The 19,555-nt window shown below is 47.0% G+C and overlaps 1 protein-coding gene across 4 annotated transcripts in view; it reads right to left on the bottom strand.

The window, feature by feature from the left end:
• PXN (paxillin) overlaps positions 1 to 19,555 on the bottom strand; it is a 51,954-nt gene that overhangs the window by 3,650 nt on the left and 28,749 nt on the right. For all 4 annotated transcript variants that reach the window (XM_055795527.1, XM_055795528.1, XM_027780814.2 and 1 more), the window contains 9 exons: positions 18,067 to 18,293; positions 17,450 to 17,565; positions 15,362 to 15,501; positions 14,764 to 14,968; positions 14,106 to 14,241; positions 3,593 to 3,763; positions 3,075 to 3,248; positions 2,426 to 2,507; positions 1,913 to 2,061 (listed from right to left, as the gene is read on the bottom strand). In XM_055795527.1, coding sequence (XP_055651502.1) covers positions 1,913 to 2,061; positions 2,426 to 2,507; positions 3,075 to 3,248; positions 3,593 to 3,763; positions 14,106 to 14,241; positions 14,764 to 14,968; positions 15,362 to 15,501; positions 17,450 to 17,565; positions 18,067 to 18,293 — 1,400 coding nt within the window. The remainder of the gene's footprint in view (positions 1 to 1,912; positions 2,062 to 2,425; positions 2,508 to 3,074; positions 3,249 to 3,592; positions 3,764 to 14,105; positions 14,242 to 14,763; positions 14,969 to 15,361; positions 15,502 to 17,449; positions 17,566 to 18,066; positions 18,294 to 19,555) is intronic.

Raw genomic sequence — 19,555 nt, 5'->3', positions numbered from 1 at the left:
GCGGGCAGCTCCACAAACCTCCTCTGCTCTGTGGCACAGCCTAGCTGTGCTGGGGGCAGGATGAGCTGCTGCCTTTCAGCATCGTCCTGTTGTCCAAGAGTCAAATTCTGTCCATCAACAAGAGTCTCCAAGGAAAGACTAATAGATGGACAGATACAGCCACAAGCAAGACAATTAATTGTGCTCCTTCCCCCAGCTGGTTTCACTTCTACAAAGAAAATATTATAAATCAGCCACCAGATGTGTACAGCCAGGAGAAAGGAGAACACTCCTTCCCCTGAGAGGGAAACACTGCAGCACCTTTCCTTGTTTTGGTGTGGTTGTTTTTTTTTTTAAATGTCACACCAGCATTCCCACCATATCCAGCAGAAGCAGGGACCAACACAGACTTTCATGTAGCAGAATTTTGATGAACAGGCAACTGGTTCTAGCTGAGAAAATGAGGCACAATTAATCTTTACAAATTATCTCTCCAGAATGGCTGCCATTATGCAGGTACACTTTGCACAGCATCGGCCAACCTGAAACATCTCCACACAGGCATCGCTACTTGGAGAAACCGTTTGTTCTACGGTGCTAATGATTCTGAAGAGACAAGGAGGATACACCAGCTACGTGCTTATCAGCATCCAGAGCTCCTCACCCCTTCCTTCAGTGTCAGGCAGCCGAGGAAGCTACACTTCAGAATCTGCAACAGAAGCACCCACCATCCCCATAAGACTCCCCTCCTTTTACGAGTAGGAAATTGAAGCAGCAGTATGTGGGAAAGAGTCAAGGATGCTGCCAGATTTCCAGAACCCTGGTTTTGCTCAGCCCCAACATCATCCTCTTCCCCAGGGAGGACACAGAGTATCACACATAGCCGGACCCAGCGTGTACACAGGCACGCAGCAAACAGAATGCAGAGCCATGGATAGCTGAACACTTGCAATACTGGGCCAAATGCAGTTGGCCTGCAGCGAGTTCAAGACTTCTCAAATGCTAACAATTTCTTCAATAAACAGTCTCCTCCCCCAGCCAGCAGGACAGCTGAAAAGCCTGCTTTGGCTTCAGCAAAAACAGCAAGAGAATCACATCTCATGTCCTGGAAGACATCAGTGTTGGCCCCACTAACACAGGCAGTGTGGCAGCAGGAGGAAAGTAAAGCAGAATTGCTTGATAAAAGTCTCAATCTCTGCACAAAAAGGGACAGCCCTCCCCAGGCCCCACACAGTCAGGACTGCCACCTTCTGTCTCCACTCTCTGCACACCACTGCAGGAACCACAGGCAGTCCCAACAGTACACTGACCGTCTGCTCTGAGCATCACACCAGGAAACAGCAGCATACGATTCTGCTGCTTGTTCTGGTCTCTGCCCTTCTTTCCCACTCCAGGAAACACTGACTCGTTTTGCTCATCTCTCGGGGCCTGTAAGAGTTAATATTTGCCATGCTCTCTGAAAAAGTGCCAAGCATTTAATCTGCAGTATTCCTGTTTATTATGCCTGTTGTACCGAGCCTGCCACTGTTTCACTGACTTGCGTGTTTGTCTGAACAAGGTCAGTCTCATTAGTTTACATTGTCAGACGGAGCATGGGAGAAAGATCCTCAAAATCTGATCACTGAGGCAAGTGCTCAGAAAGGAGCTTAGCTTATAATTATTTAAAGGTCACAGAAAATGTCTCTCTTTATCTGTGAGCTGCTGCAGAAGCCCATAATTGCAGCTGGGAACAGAAAGAGCAAAGCAGCTAGAAAGTTTAACATAAACAGGCAGAGGAACAAGAAGGTGTTTGGCTGCTGACATGTTTTTATCTTGTGGGGCTGGCTGCCCTTCAGTACCCCACAGATGCCTTTTCCTGATAAGGGACCAGAAGCCTGCAGGGTGGAAATGAGAGGGGTCGTACAGCAGCAGCAAAGGACCTTGGGTTTCTTACCCGACAGACAAAGCATTCAGGGTGCCACAGAGTGTTCAAGGCAGAGATGTAATTTTCCAGGATAGCCCGGGCACAGCCTCCACACTTGGGAGCAAACATATCAAAGTAGTCCTTGCGGCAATAGGCTTTGCCATCCTTCTCATGAAATCCTGCCAAAGGAAAAGAGGGGCAAAGAGCATCAGCACCTGATCTTTACCTCTGGCCAGCTAAGCTCTGCAGTGTAACTAGTGTGGGTAGGATCATCCTTTCCCCTGCTAATACACGCAGCAGGCAGCTGCTCCTCGCTCTGCTGCCCTTCCTGTCCCATGCATACACGTGCACACTCTTCCTCCCTCCCCAGGGAGGAGATTACTGGTAGCATGCTTCCCCCATAAACAGCTATAGCCCTTGGAACTTCCATCTCCAGTACTTCCCCTGTCACTTCCAGGCTGTCCCCTAATAGCAGCTCTGCCTTACACACTTCTCTGCAGTTCAGGGAGCAGATTGTTCTCCCCTTGCATAAACCAGCAATACCTTCAGGTCCAAAGAAAGCTCCACACTGGGCACAGAAAAAGTGTTCGGGGTGCCATGTCCTGTCCAAAGCAGTCACCACTTTCTGTTCAGAAGAAGACACAAAGTGTAAGTAACGTAAACGATGGCTTCAGTTTGGAGGCGAGTAAGGGGGGGCTGGGTGGGGGGAAGAACACATTAATGTTGGTGCTGACAAGAGCATGCATTAAAATAGACTGTCCTTCAGAGAGCTGAGGCAATTCTCCCCTGCCTCAGGCTCGTTAAGGCTTTCCCCACTGCTCACGGTTTTTTTTTGACCCTAAAAGGATCTTAACACACTGCTTCCTCCCTTATACAGGGCCCCGTCCAGCTCTCAGGACTAGCACTGGTGCCTGTTACTACATGCTACCAACAGACAAAAGCCCAGGACTCATTACTGGAATGATGGAGCCATGTGGGGTTCTGAAGGAACTTCAGCGAAGGTAAGGAGGACTAACTCCTCTCACTAGTGTAAGAATTTGACTGGGCCAAGTTGTTTCCCTTTCAGAGCCAGGGGAAAGGGAAAATATAAGCCCCCAAATAAAATCTTCCACCCAGAACACATGGGTGGAGTTTTTAAACACCCAGACCTGCAGCGCCTTGCCAGCACCCTTAAACCCGCCAAGGAACTCACATCAAGGATCGGCCCGTTGCAGTAGTAGCAGCGAGGAGAGAAGAGGTTGTGATAGTCCTTCTCGCAGTAGGGCTGACCATCCCGCTCAAAGAAGTTACGTGACCCAATCTCCTCCTGGCAGTGGGTGCAGACGAAGTGCTCAGGGTGCCAGGTTTTCCCCATGGCTGTAACTACCTGTTGGGAAGATAAATTATGAAGGACAACTCTATCTCCCTCTCCCCTAGACCACATGACAAGTTACCAGCTGGAGGTCAGCAAGAATGACAAGTTCTACTACTTAAGTGAGCCCTGGACTGGGGTAGCATGAAAACTGAATTACCTATCATCTCAGGAGAGGGCAGTCCCTCAAGGGCAGGGTAGAGGTCACTGGAGGAGCTTACAGCGTACCTAGCCAGTGGATAAATAGAGTACTTCAGTTTCTCCAGCATCTCCAGTCTCTTCAGCCTCACGAAACAGCCCTCCCCATTACTCCCAGCTGCAGCCCAAGATTCAGCAATGTGACAGCACCTTCAACTCACCTGCCCAGCGATAGGCTTCTTGCAGGCCCCACAGACACCTTTGGCAACCGTAGCTACACCCAGTTTGTTCAGGTCAGACTGGAGACTTCCCAGCATGGTGTCCAGCTGACTGCCAGGCTTGGAGGCTGTGGATGGAGGGGAGCTGCTCCCGGCTTTCCCCTGCGCCATGAACTGCAGGGAAAAGAAAACAAAGACCGTAAGGTGAGTGTGCTGCGCTCACAAGATAAATGCCTGCTGTTGTCGCCAGTGGCTCCTTTGCAGAGACAGACAGGAGATTGCTAGGAGACAGCTACGCTCTCTGCAGAAGCCAGTGAGAGCCAAGATCAAGCACACACATGTATTCTGCCCATGCAGAGACATGCAGAGACCCTGGGATGTATAACAGCAGAGCTGTGAACTGATGATTTGATTTTCCTCCACTGCGTATACAGCAGCAGTCACCAGCACGTCCCAGGCAGTACAGTGCTCTTTAAGCCTCTGCCAAATATCACCCTTTACCTCATCAGTTCCTGGCCAGCTGACAAAGCAGAGGCACCATCCAGAGGGGCCCTTCCCCTTGACCTCTCTCTGTTCCTATGCTGTTGCTCTCTCTCAGTTGTCACTCTCTGCTCTGTGACAGAGATTCCTCCCCCCCTTCCTCATCTCGTTTCCCCTTCAGTTAGAGCTATCTCCTTTCCTCTCCCTCCTTTTGCACCACCTTCTGCAGATCTTTCTGTCATGTCTCCTCAGCCCCCATCAGGTGGCTCTCATCCCACGCCTGAGCTAAGCAAGTGGAAGCAGGAAGAAAATAACTCCCTTTTCAAGTTGCCTGCTGTTTACCTACAGAGAGGGCAGTGCATCCACAGCAGAGACCTAGCAGACAGGACTGCAACAGAGACTGCCACGTCTATTGTCAGACCGCTGGAAACGCATGGAGGTGGGGGGAAGAGGACTAAAATACTTTTCTCAGAGGCTGTTTCTGAAACACTACCACTGTACACACAGCTTGGAAAGGCTTCACAGAGGAGGGGGAGAAACGTTTTTAGGTTCGTAACCCTGTGTTACGAGAGAACAAAGCGTATGTTCTCTTTGGCCACACAGCCCCTGTTGCAGACAAACCACAATAATCAAACACAGAGCACTTTAGCTGACTTCGCACTGCTATAGCTACTGTCAGGTTTAGAGACCCAAAGAAGTCCCTCCCCAAGATGATGGTATGGAGCTCATGTTTTCTCTTACTAAGGGGATAGATTAAAACGGACATAAAATCTACACTTCATAACAACCCACCAGCCTGCTGCCAGCCCGGCCAGGAGAGCAGGGACACGCTGAAGTGCTTCAGAGCCCTGGCAGAACCTGCCCTTCCAGCCACAGGAGGAGCTCTATTCCCCATCCTGCAGCTGGCTGTACTTGCAGTCGACTAGTTTACTCAATGACAAACCCTGGTTTCTACTTGTTTGCATAAAAATTCTCATGACATCCATAATTTTAGCTTTTTTACACTCACACATACAGACACTCATCAGCCTTGCCTTGCATGCAGCATGACTCCCAAGGGAAGCCAAGGCACAGCTTTTCCCTTCCTCTCGCCTCCCAGCCAGCCCATAACGAGCGGCCAGCCTCTCCGAGTCCAGCAGCACAGAGCAGCCTCATCACACCCCCATGTCCCGAGCCTAAAACAAACCCTCTGCCACACAGCAGTTACTTGCTACCAAAGCGTTACGGTGACTGTCTCCAAAGCACATCATTGCAAAGAGACTTCTCACAGAGAGAAACAACAGAGCTTTGCATACCAAGCCAGGCCAGAGTCCCAGGACAAAGCCAGGGCTTCCTGCACAGCACAGCAGCAGGAAAAAGGCTGCACCTGCACCATGTCAAAAGAATTGTATCTTCTCTCACTTTAACCAGGGGCTTGTGGCTACCAGGCAAGGGCAGGCACACATGCCACACATGAACGATAAATACCATCTGGACAGAAAGGAGATGAGATTAATTCGACATGTAGCAACAGAGCACTTCACCCTTGCCTGTAGGGACCACATACTCCTGCAAGCCACAGCTAATGTCAGTACAGGCACACCCACCTGTGCCCACTACAATTTCTAAAAGTACAAATTCTAAAATCAAGCCTTCTGGAGAGCCCACAGATAAGTCCCTACCTGAAAGAGCTTTGCTCCCACCTCCTGCACACAGTGCCTGCTGTTTACAAGGGACACTCAGCACAGCAGCCACATAAATTCATCATGCAAAGGCTCTTCAAATTCCCACCCTTCACCCATGAGATCTGCCATCACTCAAGTCCAGTGAGGAGCTCTATGAGCAGCAAACCATGCACTACAGGACATGATCTACATTCACGGCACTGGGAGCTTTAGGAGCAGATCCCAGCAGCATCTGCAGCACACTCATCAACCAGAAGAGCACACCATGCTGAGAAAACAGAAAGGAGGTCCTGCCTTCTCAGGGGCAGGGGGGCCCAGGGGTGCATGAGCAGCCATCAGATTGGCACTGTAGATGAGGGGAGCAGCAGAGGTCACCTGAAAAGTACAACAGTTCAAGATGCAGAGGTGTTTCCTTGTTCACTGCTTGAGAGTCATTACGTACACGTAACATTGCACACCACTGCACTGCTCATATACATTAAGACTTCTCACCATCCTAGGGCTACAGCTCTTCCCTGATTGTAGCAGGGAGATGCAGAACACAGCTCTTGATCATGTCATCTCCCCCCCAAAATCCACTCGCCCTGTGGACAGCTGTCCTTGCTCCTTCCAGTATCAAGACTTTTCCATCTTTTACTCCCCCCACTCCAACTACAGCCTGTGTTTCAGAGTTAGCTTCTTCATCTCAGAGGGAAATCGAGTCCCTGCTGCACAAAGTGATCATCAGGACAGACAGGAACCACACACACCCCAACAGGTTACTGCACAGACATGTACTCTGCAGTGCCAGACAGGCAGCAGCTGGGATTAGATGTTGCCAATGACTCCTCTCTCCTACCTAGCAGTTCAGTACCAGCCTTCACCTGAACATTCTATCTACTGAGCTATCAAGTTGGGAGCAGTAGCTGGACTGAAAAACATGGCTAAAAAAGCAAACCAGAAGAGAGAAGCCTGCCTGCATCTGTGGGAAGAAAGCTTCATCTTCAGTCTGACAGCCAACAGAAACAACTGTCTTGGTGCTAGGGGTCCAGGTCTGGGGAGAACAGGAATGCCTAGGACCTTCAGAAGGAGAGGTGCCCACAACAGAAAGCTCATGATAATCATCATCAGAAGTTTCCCACTGGAAAGGAGGCTGGGGAGGCAAGCTGAAGGAAGAGGAGGAGACTAGACTAGAGGCTGGGGTAGATGGCACATGGGAAGGCTGAGGTGGGACCGGAAGGAAAGGTGCAGGGCCAGAGACATGAGAGGGAGCAGCATTAGCAGGGACTGTCTTTGCAGCTTCTTTGGAAGGCTGAAGCGGGGGAGAGGCTGGAACAGAGACCGTCCTCCTTGGGGGAAGTGGGGATTCTGGAGGAAAAAACACCTAGAAAGACATGGAGGAACAAGAAAGGTGAATAAACCCAAAGAGGAACCCACAAGCACTTCCTGCAACAGGAAGATTTATTCTTACCAGTACGTTAATCTAAGAGTAAAAAGCAGCCAGAAAGAGAAGGGGAACTAGAAAACATGTTTCCCTGTGTAGCTCAAGGAAGAGCACCATCTTATACCCAGAACTTCCTGCACAGGTACAGCACTGGGGAAAACAAAGCATGCCTCTGACAGGCTTCCCAGTGTGGTTTTAAAAATAAGCCCCATGTGGACATTTGACACGTGGTAGTAGCTGACTGCCCAGACAGACACCAGCACCAGCACCCTCAGATCCCACGCCGAATCTTAAACACCAAGAACTAGGGACCCACATGCCAGTTCCCTTTTCAGGCCACACAAGGGTGAGCAGAAAGCGTTAGTTCTTCATTTCATGTTGCTTAGGTCACTCAGAAACTTAATCTGCACCTTCACACAATGCTATCTGGGCAGAGGGACATGCTGGAATTTCCCAGCATGTCCCTGCCTTCTACCTTCTCTACTTGCTGTCCACTGTTCTGCTCTTCCCCTGGGGGTCTGGAAGTGTTAACGACCCCCTCTGTCAGCCAGTCACCCTGGTTTTTCCATTCTTCCTGTTCCTGTTTAGCGATGCCCAGTCTGTCCTGCAGCTCTCCAGTCAAGCGACCTTGAGACTCAGTCTTGTGCAATACGCCAGGACCTAGTTTACGCCTTGGAGAGAGGTCACGATACATTGGATGCACATTTGCTGTCTCTTTTGTCCTCTTGATTAAAGATTTAATCTAAATGACAAAGGTAATAATATCAGCAGAGAAGAGCAATGTCAGAGCAAGCCCCAAGATGCAAGAGCACAAACACAAGCCATTAGTGACAACTGCAAACAGGAAGAGTGATGACATTTATTCCACAATGCCAAAACTCCTCTTGGCACAGCCCAGAACAGTGACTCAGTGCAAGGAAAAACCCCGTAAGGATAATCACAGCAGCCAAAAATAACTATCTAGAAAAGGAAGGGAAAGATTAACCAGCAGGAAGCCAAGATAGGAGGTGCAGCATGACCACTCCACTGAGCATTAAAGAAACCTCAGCATCGCAAGGACACAGAGCAGCCTCTCTGCATTTGCCCTTTACAGGCATAAGATGCTGGGTCAGAGACATCTGGTGCACAAAATGTCCTTCTAGCACTGGAAGGAACACTAACAGCTCCAGTAACGAGACCTAAAAAGGTGAGCACAGGAGGGGAGCTGCCATCCCAAGTCAGGAACATCCTCGGTGGAACAAAACAGTCATTTTAACTTTTCAGAGGCCCTCTGCGGACTGAGCCTTACCCCAGTTAGGGAACAAAAGTCCATTTCACAGGGAAGTCCCTACAAACTGCCATGCTCCGTGCTGCTAACTGACATGCAGAAGAGACCACAAGATAAAGCAGAGGATTTCAAACCTCTGTGACATGCAGCTGTCAGTAACATTGCTCAGAGCTGCGTGCTGTTAGTGTGGGTGAGCCAGGCACACTGACACCACACAGAAAATGTTAGTATGCTGTCAGAACAGTCTTAGCTAGGACTCATCCTACTCCTCCATTCATTCAGCGCCTGCCTGGCCTGATGCAGAAATCCTCTCAATGGGTGGTTTAGAGATGCATGGCAGGTCCCATTCAGGTTTCCAAATGTTCTCAGGAGATTCCAGAGTGACTGCAGAGCTTCTGAACTGCTCGTTTTCCTGCTCTTCTCTGGCTTTGTTCATGTCAGCAGTACCTGCCTTCCTAGGAATTCTCTCTCTGCCCTGCCTCTTCTTGATCAGATCAGGACAGCCATCTACCTTGGTTTCATGCAGTACTCCAGCTTTTAGCTCCTGTCCTTGCTCCACTACAAAGCCCAACTGGTTTTTAGTGTCTGGGAAGACATCCCACCGATCCAGGGCAACAACAGAAGGTTCATACACAGGATTCAAAACACTGTCATTCTTTGCATGTACCTCTGGCACTTGTGCAGGCAGCTCCAGGGCCCACAGCTCATCTAAAGCTGTTTCTGTACTTCTGCCCTGGGAAGGAAAGGCTGAATGGTCCCTGAATGCTCCCTGTTGATCCAGCTCTTTAGGTATCTGCCCCTTCCCCTGACCATTTAAAGCACTGGAAATTGGTACACTTGAGATTCTGGGGTCAGTTCTCGGCTCCTTCTTCTCAGTCTCTTTTGCTAAATCGTACTCCAGGCCTTGTGCCTCTACATTAGCAGATCTACACAGAAGTTCCAAACTGGAAGCCGGCACAGCCTGGGGAGCATTTCTAGAAGAGTCAGGCTTCCTGCTCAGCCGACTCAAGCTTGCAGAGGTCATCTGCTCCCTATGAGTAGCATAACCAGAAGAGACCCGTGGTGGGGGCACAGGGGCTGTTTGTGGCAAACAGGGCACACATGGAGGAGCAGCTGAATGGCCTGAAGTAGGCAGAACTGCAGTGTTACTGCCTTCCTCAGTGCACAGGACCGCTGAGGGGGCAGATCCTGGCACTGCAGAGCCCCCACTCTGACTTGCAGAAGGGTGTTTGGAACAGGATAGCACTGTGAAACTGTGAGGAGTGTTGCTGGAGTCTGCATTTGCTGAACTGGGAAGAGGTTCTAGGGAAGGGTCAGAAATCAGAGACATAGTGGAACTAGTCTGCAAAAAGGAGACAGAAGGAATAAGGAGATAAAAAGATAAAGACAGAGGTAAGGGGAAGAAAAAAAACCCAAAGAATTAAGCATTATAACAATCATGACCTCCAATTCCAAGAGTCACGCTGATCCAATGCCTTACTTCCAAGAGGAAGGAAAACGAGATATCAAAGAGCAGAACCAGTATGACATTGTGCAGCTACTCATATGAGATTATAGGAGATGAAGTTCTACAGCCACTGAGATTATTTTCCTATGCCCTCCTAAGTGATAGCTGATGTGTTCATCTGCAGCCGTGATGGGGCATGCAATGGCCACTGGGAAGCCAGCTACCAACGCAGGAATGTCTAGACTGTGAGTAAAGGTCACGTTACCTCACTCAGTCAGGAATGTAAATTTTACACTTCAAAGCTGAAAAAAGCAATCAATGAATAGAACAAAGCATGACATTTTCTTCTTGATACACTAATAAAATGCTCCAGTTGACTGAGTTCATGGCAACAAAAACAAAGCTTCAGGGCATTCACAGCAAGAACAGATGACACAGGCTTTGTTGTATTCACATCACTAATCTCACCTTGGACATGACACACTGAAGCTATACAAGTCTGTCAGTCACTCCATGCCCCTGTAAGCATTGCTTAGGTGGCTAGATTAGCCTCTTCCCCTTAAGCCAAAGCCTCCACATTTACACTGTAATAAAATCAATATTCATTTTGATCCAAAATACACTAACAAGAGCAACTGATACAGAGATTTTAGTTCTTGACTTACCCGGTCTTTTGAAAACAAAAGATCATGGGTCCTCTCTTCCCCATTTTCAGTGGTTCCTGGCTAAACTCTAGGAGGCAAACTGGCATTACTCCTTTTTCTTAAAAAGGGAAAATCAGAACAGTGGCTTGGACAAGTTTGCACAGCAGGTCAGCTTAAGACCAATGCTGAGCCCTCTCGTTTTTAAAATCATATCCACAAGGGATTTCCAAAACCAAGAACTATCAAAACCTGCTCTGATTCTTAGTCACATTTTCCAAAGAAGCTTCAAGAAGCTAGATGTTTATGCTCCAAAGTAGCTGGGCACATAACTTCTTAAGCCCATGTATGGCATCTCAGTCTCTACTTACCTTTTAGAGGTACTTATGAACAAAAGCATAAAATTAACCAGAACGTGCACTAAATCTGCCAGCAGATGGAAGAAATATATACCTTCAGCTGACCTAAGCTGCTACCATCCCAAAGGATCAGGAGCTGGCAAGCAGTCACACATTTGTGAAGTCACAACAGTAGTCCTGCAGGGAGACCATGTTCAAAAAGGAAAGAGCAATAGGGGACCACAATTCTTTACAGATTGCTCCTCCCCTTGACTAGCACAGCAAGACCCACAGTTACAACAGAGAGGAAAAGAACTAGCAAGTACATCCAATAGTAAAAATGAGGGCATTTCCCAATATTGCCCCCCCTCGTATTTTGCCTAAGCTGGACGCACCTGTAAAAGTAACCTGGTTTTATGATGTGGTTCACACTTAGTTTCCTGACTCCCTAAAATGAAGTCAGACATTTTCAAAGCACGACTAACATTTCATTCAAAAGCAAGTATTTCCGGCATACTGAAAGCATACTAGCTCCAAAATAAGAGCCATGATTAAACACTCAACAGTAACAGAATAGTTAAATACAAACATTTAGCTATGCAGTAAGCAGGTATTGTATTACACAGAAATGGCAGAGGTTGGAAAAAACAAGTGCATTAAGTAATTTCAGTGTCCACTGACTGATGAGCTAGATAACCAAAATCAAATGGATTCTGTAAGCAAAAAGAACGAGCAACTCATTAAAGCGAGCAAAAGATGATAAAAGGGTAATGTATCAGTCTGTAATAGCACCTTTTACTCTGGGCTCCATGGAAAAATCAAATATCAGTACCTCCACTCCCCCATCTACTGCAACTTCTAGTACACTTCTAGTAGTACCAACTACCAACTCCAACTAATTACACATCATAACTTGGTTTTTCTGTCCTATTTTTTGCAACCACATGCAGGTCCGGTACCCGAACCTTTTATGCACCTTCGCAAAGTCTCCACTTCTCTCCCTTATATCCTGCCACCGGTAGAGACTAGAAACACATTTTTACAGACAAGCTAACACCACTATTTGGCACAAATAGAGGAGGTAAGAACAAAAAGGACCGAAGGGAAAATGAAGCAACCTGGGGGACAGGAAAAAGGAAAGTAACCATTAAAAAAGTTGAAAATGTCAGTGACAATATTAACAAAAGGAAAACAATCACAGAAACCATGTTCTTCGCGCTTCAGGAAGAATGTTTATACACAAACGAGTTCAACGCCTCACAAAAATACTAACGCTGTGTTCATAAAGCCCAAATCTCAAGATCTTGCTGCATGTTCACTCTCAGAGCTCAACCAGAAACTAAGCCAGGAAGGTGGACAGTATTACAGAATGCAGATAGTCTCTGTCATGCAGGTTTTATTGGAGTTGCACAAAGATTCTAAGGCCTTTTCTCAAGATTGCAAAGCATCTGAACACCTGCACTTAAACACATCCGCTCCTTGTATCTTGCAAGGAAAACATGTGCTGGGCAACATCATTCTTGATTGCCAAGAGCTCACCTAGGAGCAAAGGCCATAGCCAAACCACACCCAAACTTGTTTTCTGAGCCCTGGTAAAAGCAGCAGGGGCATGAAGCCATAGTGCTCAAGCTCCCCCAGCACGTGGAAGGAGCAAGGCAGGGTACGCCAGCAGTGCAGGTGGGAACTCTTTCCAGCTTCACAACAGTGCAGTTTTTCAGCCAGACTGAACAGACACTTGTGCATATCCTGCACTCTGCTCTAAGACTAATACAGAGAAAAGAAGGCAACACTACGCTCCCAGTATTTGCAATTGACTAAATACACACTACAGTAAGTCTAGAGAAAACAGTAACTCCTAGATTCTCACAACATGCAGTACATGTGCCAGAAATGGCAGCCTGAATTCAATTCCAGCAAGTGCAAGGCAAGCAAAGTCCCACAGAGCATGCATGCTCACTGCTGGGTTCTGAACTCATGCACTTGGTCAAAACTCCAGGTATTGTAATGAGCTTCACAAAACCCAGCGCACACATCAAAAACGCTCACAGGAATGGTAGAACAGAGAGAACAACAAACAGCAAAGCTGTAACTGAATGGCCTGTCTACCTCTCCTCACAAAACATTCCTCAGCATTAGCTGTCCCACCTAAAGTCATGGTAGGAGGAAGTAAGAGTTTAGCACAGACAAGAAACACCAAGCATCGGAACTTTCCGTATGAGGAAAAACCAGAGTTAGGGACTTTCTTAGGATTAGAAAGCAGACTTCATGTATATGTAAGAAAGGCAAACCCAACAGCGATAACAAGGAGAATGTATTAGATATTTGCTTTCTACACCTCTCTCAGAACAAATTTAAGTGACTAATTCAGTAAGGCTATAAGCAAAGCAGATGAAAGTAGAAAGTAAGAAAAAAATATTTCTCATTTTGCTACTATTACAGGTAACTGAAGTGTCATGAAAATAAGCTGCATAGTTAATCATCTAATGCAAGAATGATAACAGACCTACGTGAATAAAGAACACGTTATCCAAGTACATACGCCAAGTGCTTCACATATCAAGATGACTGTGGGCAAGTTACTCCTGAGCTTACCCTGTAATTGGATTTTTATGTGCTACTTGCAACTGAAATATCAGTTCTCATCCAATACAACAGTTCGATTTTTAAACAAAATTCTGAATAGTATTTGCCATTTTCTGCCCGCACAAGAAGCTCAGACTTTAATCCCATTTTGAAGTGACTAAGAGAGATTGTTTTAAGACGGAACTCTATGAAGTCTCCAGCTGCCTGATGCAAAGGCTTCAGTGCTTACACCACACATGTCTGGAAGATCCTCCTCAGGGAATGCACATCAGGGTAAAAATGCACTCCAAAGAGAAGAGCCTGGTCTCTTTCAGTAAGCAGACTGGTGTCCCATGCTCTCCGACTTTTTGTTATGCTGTAGTACAGCAAAATAATTCACCTCTTACTGAGCAGTAATTAAGCTCGTTATCTTTGGCAAACAGACAAATTGCAGAACCAAAGGAAAAACAGACCCCAGAACCACCTTACCCTCCCAGCAACAAGAATTTATAGCAGTCGAGAACACCTGCAGCAGCACTCTGAAAGCACAAATACCACCACAGGAAGTTTCTCAGAGCAAGTCTGGGAGGTGAAGAGGGCATTCTGGAGACCAAACAAGGTCAGCAGATGTGGCTAACAGGCAAGAGTCTGGGGGTGGGGAGGGACAAGACGAAGCACTGTCATAACAGGGTACCTTGAAGTCAGAGAGAGATGCCATCAGCTCATCCAGTTCTCGCGTAGCTGAAGAAGCAGATATACGGGTCTGCTGCTGACTGGCGGTGACTCGCTGGGGGCTGCTCACCTCGCCTTGGCTCACAGTGATTGCAGGGCTGAAAAGGTGGGGGGTGGGGAGGGTGGGAGGAAAAGAAAAAAAGAGTGCATTTAAGCCTGGGAGAGCACTCCTAGACCCAAAGTCCCACTGCTCCACCAGGCAAGCACACAATGACAAGTTTCATCAGCGCTGCCCACCCTGGCCAGCCCTTCCCCAGACCCAGCTTCCACAACACACAGACCCCTGTCTCTCTGCCAAGTCTAACACGAGTATGTACACACACGCGCGCCATCCATTAATGGACAATGACCAAAAATTCATTTTGTCAGACAGTGGGTATTTGTGATCAGCTATAAATCTGAGTTTGAACAATTCACCTCTCATAATATAACATGTATTTTTCCACACAGGAGTAGATAAAAAAGCACCAGCATCTTCATGTGCCTGCTTGACTTCTGACCCTTTAGACAAAGCCCATCTTCCATCACTCCTGCAGCATCTGCCCCTACACTACAGTCACTATTGCCACAAGAGCCTGTCCCACGCCACTCAAGCCAGCAGCCACCAAAACACTACTCACACTGGACTTGGCACAGAGCTCTCCAGCTCATCCAGCAGGCTCTCCACGCTGGGACGCACATCTTCAATCCCACGTGCACCATTTCGCTTTGGCTTTTCTTTTGTAGGGGGTGCAGCCTTCCCTCCCACAGAGCTGCTGCTGCTCTCTGGGACAACATAGTGAGGTCCAGTCATGCTGGGCAGTGATGGGCTTCTGCTGGCTTCATCTTAAGAAAGAGGAGCAGAAAACAGCCATTCAGACTCCTAGGTCCATACATACATGCTAATCACAGGCAAGAGCAACAAAATCACAGGCAAGAGCAACAAATTGTCCAGAAATCTTGTGGAGCATCCATCTTTGAGGCTAATCAGAACTTAAGAGCACAAGGGCCTGAGCAACCTAATCTAACTTTGGAACTTTAGTTAGAGCCAGTTTTGAAGCTGGCCTCTCTTTGAGCGGGTGCTACACCACAGACCTCAACAGATCCCACCTACACCAAATCAATCTTCGATCAGGGGCTGGAAGGGTCTCCCCTCAGTAAGGATGTTGGAAGGAAAAAGAGATTATCATTTTAAGAATCACACTATCCACTCATACCAAATATCTTGCTATACCTTACCTGCTGGAAAGCCACTTGTGGGATTATGTTGAACAGCATTCAGTTCCAGAAGAAGTCTGTCCAATTCTGAGAGGTTGCTGCCCAGAGAGGAGCTAGTCATTGTAGGAGATGGTTCTGCAGACTTCTGCTTGTTTGGGAAACTAAAGATAAAAGGGAAGTGTGAAACTTCGTCTATATACAGCAGAAGGATGGAGAGAAACTTACAATAGGTTCACAAAGTTTACACATGTATTCTTTTCAAGCTGATGCTTTTAGTTCTGGAGGAAAGAAGATGTGTGCTTTGTGAAATGACTACAACACATCCACTGCTTAGCCACATCTTCAGTTGTCAGTTACAAAGAAATAGAATTGATGGGTGGGGCCTCAGATTTTACAACCATGTGCTGCACAGCCCTGTAGCAAAGAGTTAACCATCTGCAGATCCAAGATGCACAGAACAGCCCAGAACCATTAGCTTGCATACAGGAAAATGACTTGTTTCTGCTGACATCACACCAAGCAGCAGAAACCTCCTCCCTGAAGCAAGGGAATGCACGGCTAACACAGACTGGAGAAAGAGGCAAATTACAAACCTCAAGGTATCAACAAGAAGTCAAAAGCAGCAGGTTATATTGCGGTAGCCTCTTGCAGCACTCAAGGTCTCTTTTTCAAGTCCTCAAACCTTTAATTTGGGGAACTCTGATTTTTAAGTAATTTGAAACTATTTTCTGCTGTGTTAAATAAGCAAGGCTTGAAAGACATTTACCTGTGCACAAGTGTGTATAAAACCTGCCTGCAATAATTGCTTATCCTATACAGGTGTTCCCATTTACTACATACAACTGCAAACTGTTTCAAAGCAAGACTTAGCACCAATGCAGTGATTTTTTATGGTAATTACAGTCTTCCCATCATCAATGGCAAGGCAATTATTTTCTTCTAGTTTTACATATAAAGAAGTAACTTCTAATGCTCTAGACGTTCTTATTTTATCAAGAAGATACTTTCCAAAATGGGAACCTCTGTCTTGTGCATACTATTACGTTAAGCTCAGGAAGTTAGTATGTAACAGGCTTTAGGACTCTGACACTGGAACACCTGTGACAATTACACAATTCCATAAGGGCAGTTATTATCTCTCTCTTCAAACCAACAGCAAAAAAAAAAAAAAAAAAAAAAACACAACAGAAAATCCAAAATGCAATCTGAGGAGGGCATACTTCATCCCAACCCAAGCACGCAAGTCACAATTCACACCAGGCCCTTGGTACAGGAGGACTTACAGCTGTAATGACCTCTATTTTGTATAACTGCATGCAGCCATCCGAAAAAATTGCAATTACTGCCTCCATTGGCCCACCTCTGGATATGCCTGCCTCTACCCAGAATTAGTTCTGGTTGAAAGCAGCTTCCTGCTCAGCAGAAAGAGCTAGGCATGGTTAGAACACAACACCAGAGAAACACCAGTCTCCACACGGTAAAAAGGTACCCAGGACAGAGTGCACTGTAGAGGGCCATCACAGATGAAGTTCTGACAGCCTCTTCCTCACTCACCCCCACATCAGCAGAAAGTTCTTGTCTATACTGTACAGGCCGCTACTCCAACCTCTCAGTGTAAAAGCAGCTGTCTTTGTGAGTATAAACTAGTTATCTAACTATCAATCCACTACTGAGATTAAGAGTTTTAAGAAGTTCTAATTTACTTGAAAATTCATGTCACTGCACATCCCGCTAGGCCTCAGGTAACTGAATCCCCCAGGATAACTGACCCAAAGGCCACCCACCTCCTAAAGAATTTTTGTCCTGCTTAACAGGGGGATGGATTTGTCATACTTGTCTCTGGATTGTATCCTTCACAACACAATCCAGATCCTGCTCTGTCTCATGGGTCTTAACCTCTTCTGCAGCTGGAGCAAACCAAAGGGCCAGGTCAATGTTTGAAATGAGTATGAAAGTTACAGTGGCCTCTTACAAAGAGGTAATCAAAAACTACACAAGGCAACATAACATACTCAGGGAGCACTGTTTGTTTCCCCGTATAGAAGGCAGCACGAGCAACAGCAGGCTCAAGTTGTGAGCCAGGCTTCTCTCTTAACAGGGACAAGATACCTGTAGACGTGTTCCTCTTCACTGGCACGGGGAGAAGGAGAGCTGAGCCCGTCTCTAGGAACAGAGGCACTGGAGCTTTTGGCACTACAGCTGTATATAGGAGACTGGGACTGAGGCTGTGGAAATGAGATTTGTATTGGAAACAGAATACAAAGCAAACGTACACTACTGCACTGCAGCCCCACACATGGATAGTGCAGAGCAAAGCCCTGCAGAAGAAGAAAAAAAAAACCCCACACTCTGCTATATAGCCAAACCAGCCTCCATCAGATGAGCTACACAAGGAAGAACTGTTCTCCACTTGCTTCAGATTTGCCTATGAGTCGCAGATCTGTGCTGGAAACCCCCAGTCTGATTTCCACAGGCTACAAGACAGATGACTAACACTAGTCTCATCATACTACCATTTTCTCGGAACAATGACAATGGGTTTCAAATTATTTTTTGCTCCAACTAGTTAGTTCTATTAAAAATCCACACCTCTGTCCATTTCCCCACTCTGTTCATAGCCAAATTCATCCTCGCTTCTCGCTGTTCCCTCCTCTCATCTACTTTGCGAGATACTGCACACCAACAAAACAAGCAAGCACCCTCCCCATCCACACACATTCACTTACCTGCTGGTGGATGTATCTGGATACGTTGGGTTGCCACTGGTCTAAGGGGTCAATCACAGTGCCATTCAGGGCCTCATTGGAAGGTGGCGGAGGCACTGGAGGTGGCACAGCAATCTCCTGATATGTGTGGTTTCCAGTTGGATAGGAGTAAGGCGTTTCCTCCGTTAGAAACACTGGTCGTTTGGAGATATGTGAGGTGGTGGATTCCAGGTCTGCCAGTAAGGCATCTGCAGGAAAGCAAGGAAAACAAAAACAAAGTGGTAAAATTCTGGACTACAGCTTTTTCTTTTGTCTCATTCAGGATACCTGTATCAGGTGGTCTTTGGGAAGACTTCGTCTATACTAAACGCCCTGAAAAACATTACTGCAGCCCAGGACTGAACAGGTTAATCAAACTTCTCGTACAAAGAAAACGCCAAGAGGTAATAAAGCAGCCAGAAAAACAATGTCAGTCTCAGATTTTTGTCTTAACTGGAAAACCACCCAACAACAGGGATCCGTTGTCTCATTGCACCCTGCATCAGAGCAATGTAGGAGAAACCTGCCCAGAGATCAACTCGCAACAGGATATTGACACAGACTAATTACAGGCTCCACATCATCACAGAATCATTTACTGTGGCCGCAGGCAGTGCTTTCTGCAGGAAACAAGATCGCAGGAGGGGTTTTCTCCAGAGTCTAAGGTAGTGGAAGAAGCATGAAACTTTCAAATTAGTCCATCAGTGCAGCAGGAGTATGCCTTTCAGTTTTCCTAACAGAAATCCCCCTCAGCACATCACACAAATAGTTAACTAGTTTCCAGAGGCTGCCAGGTAAATGAAATTTCTTCTCCTGGAAACAATTCTCAACTTGCTGGGTGGAGACTGCTCACAAATTCCTGAAGAGAAGAAAAACTTCCATCAGCTAGAAACACCGTCACTCATGCCAGGCAGAGGAACCCACGTCACACAGTTAGCACCTCTCAGAAATCTTAAAGCAGGAAAAATGCTCTTCCTCAGAGACGGAGCATGAAAAGGCATTCCCACATTTCTGGATTCCTCCCTGCAAACTATCCTCTGCCCATCCCCAATCCTCTGCAGTGACTCACAGGCAAAACCTGACGTGTTGGACCTTCCGTCCTGTAAACCCACCCTGCGGAGCCCACTGCAGTCCCTGGTGGGAGAAACTCCAGTGAGCGACTGCAAGTCTGCACTGTACTCACTTTCTAAAGAAAGCCTCACTGGCCGAGTGCCCAGCTTTCCACCGGGGCAGCAAGCTCTAGTGCACACCTCTTTAAGGCTATTAAGAGAGGATCTGGTTCACTAGGGACATCAGCGCTCTCCGCTGTAAAGAGCATCAGAACATACCTGGCAGGTCCCTTTGGAGATGTGGAATTCAGCCAGACAACAGTAACACAACTTGGGCAGAATTATGAGAGGAGGCTCTCCGAAACCTCCTGGATCTCCCTCCCTTCCACGCAGACCTGACTGTCTTCAGGCAGTTTCAGTTA

This window comes from Falco peregrinus, chromosome 2, assembly GCF_023634155.1.
Source record: "Falco peregrinus isolate bFalPer1 chromosome 2, bFalPer1.pri, whole genome shotgun sequence".
NCBI classification, from domain to species: Eukaryota; Metazoa; Chordata; class Aves; order Falconiformes; family Falconidae; genus Falco; species Falco peregrinus.
This window is presented reverse-complemented; position numbering and strand designations above follow the sequence as displayed.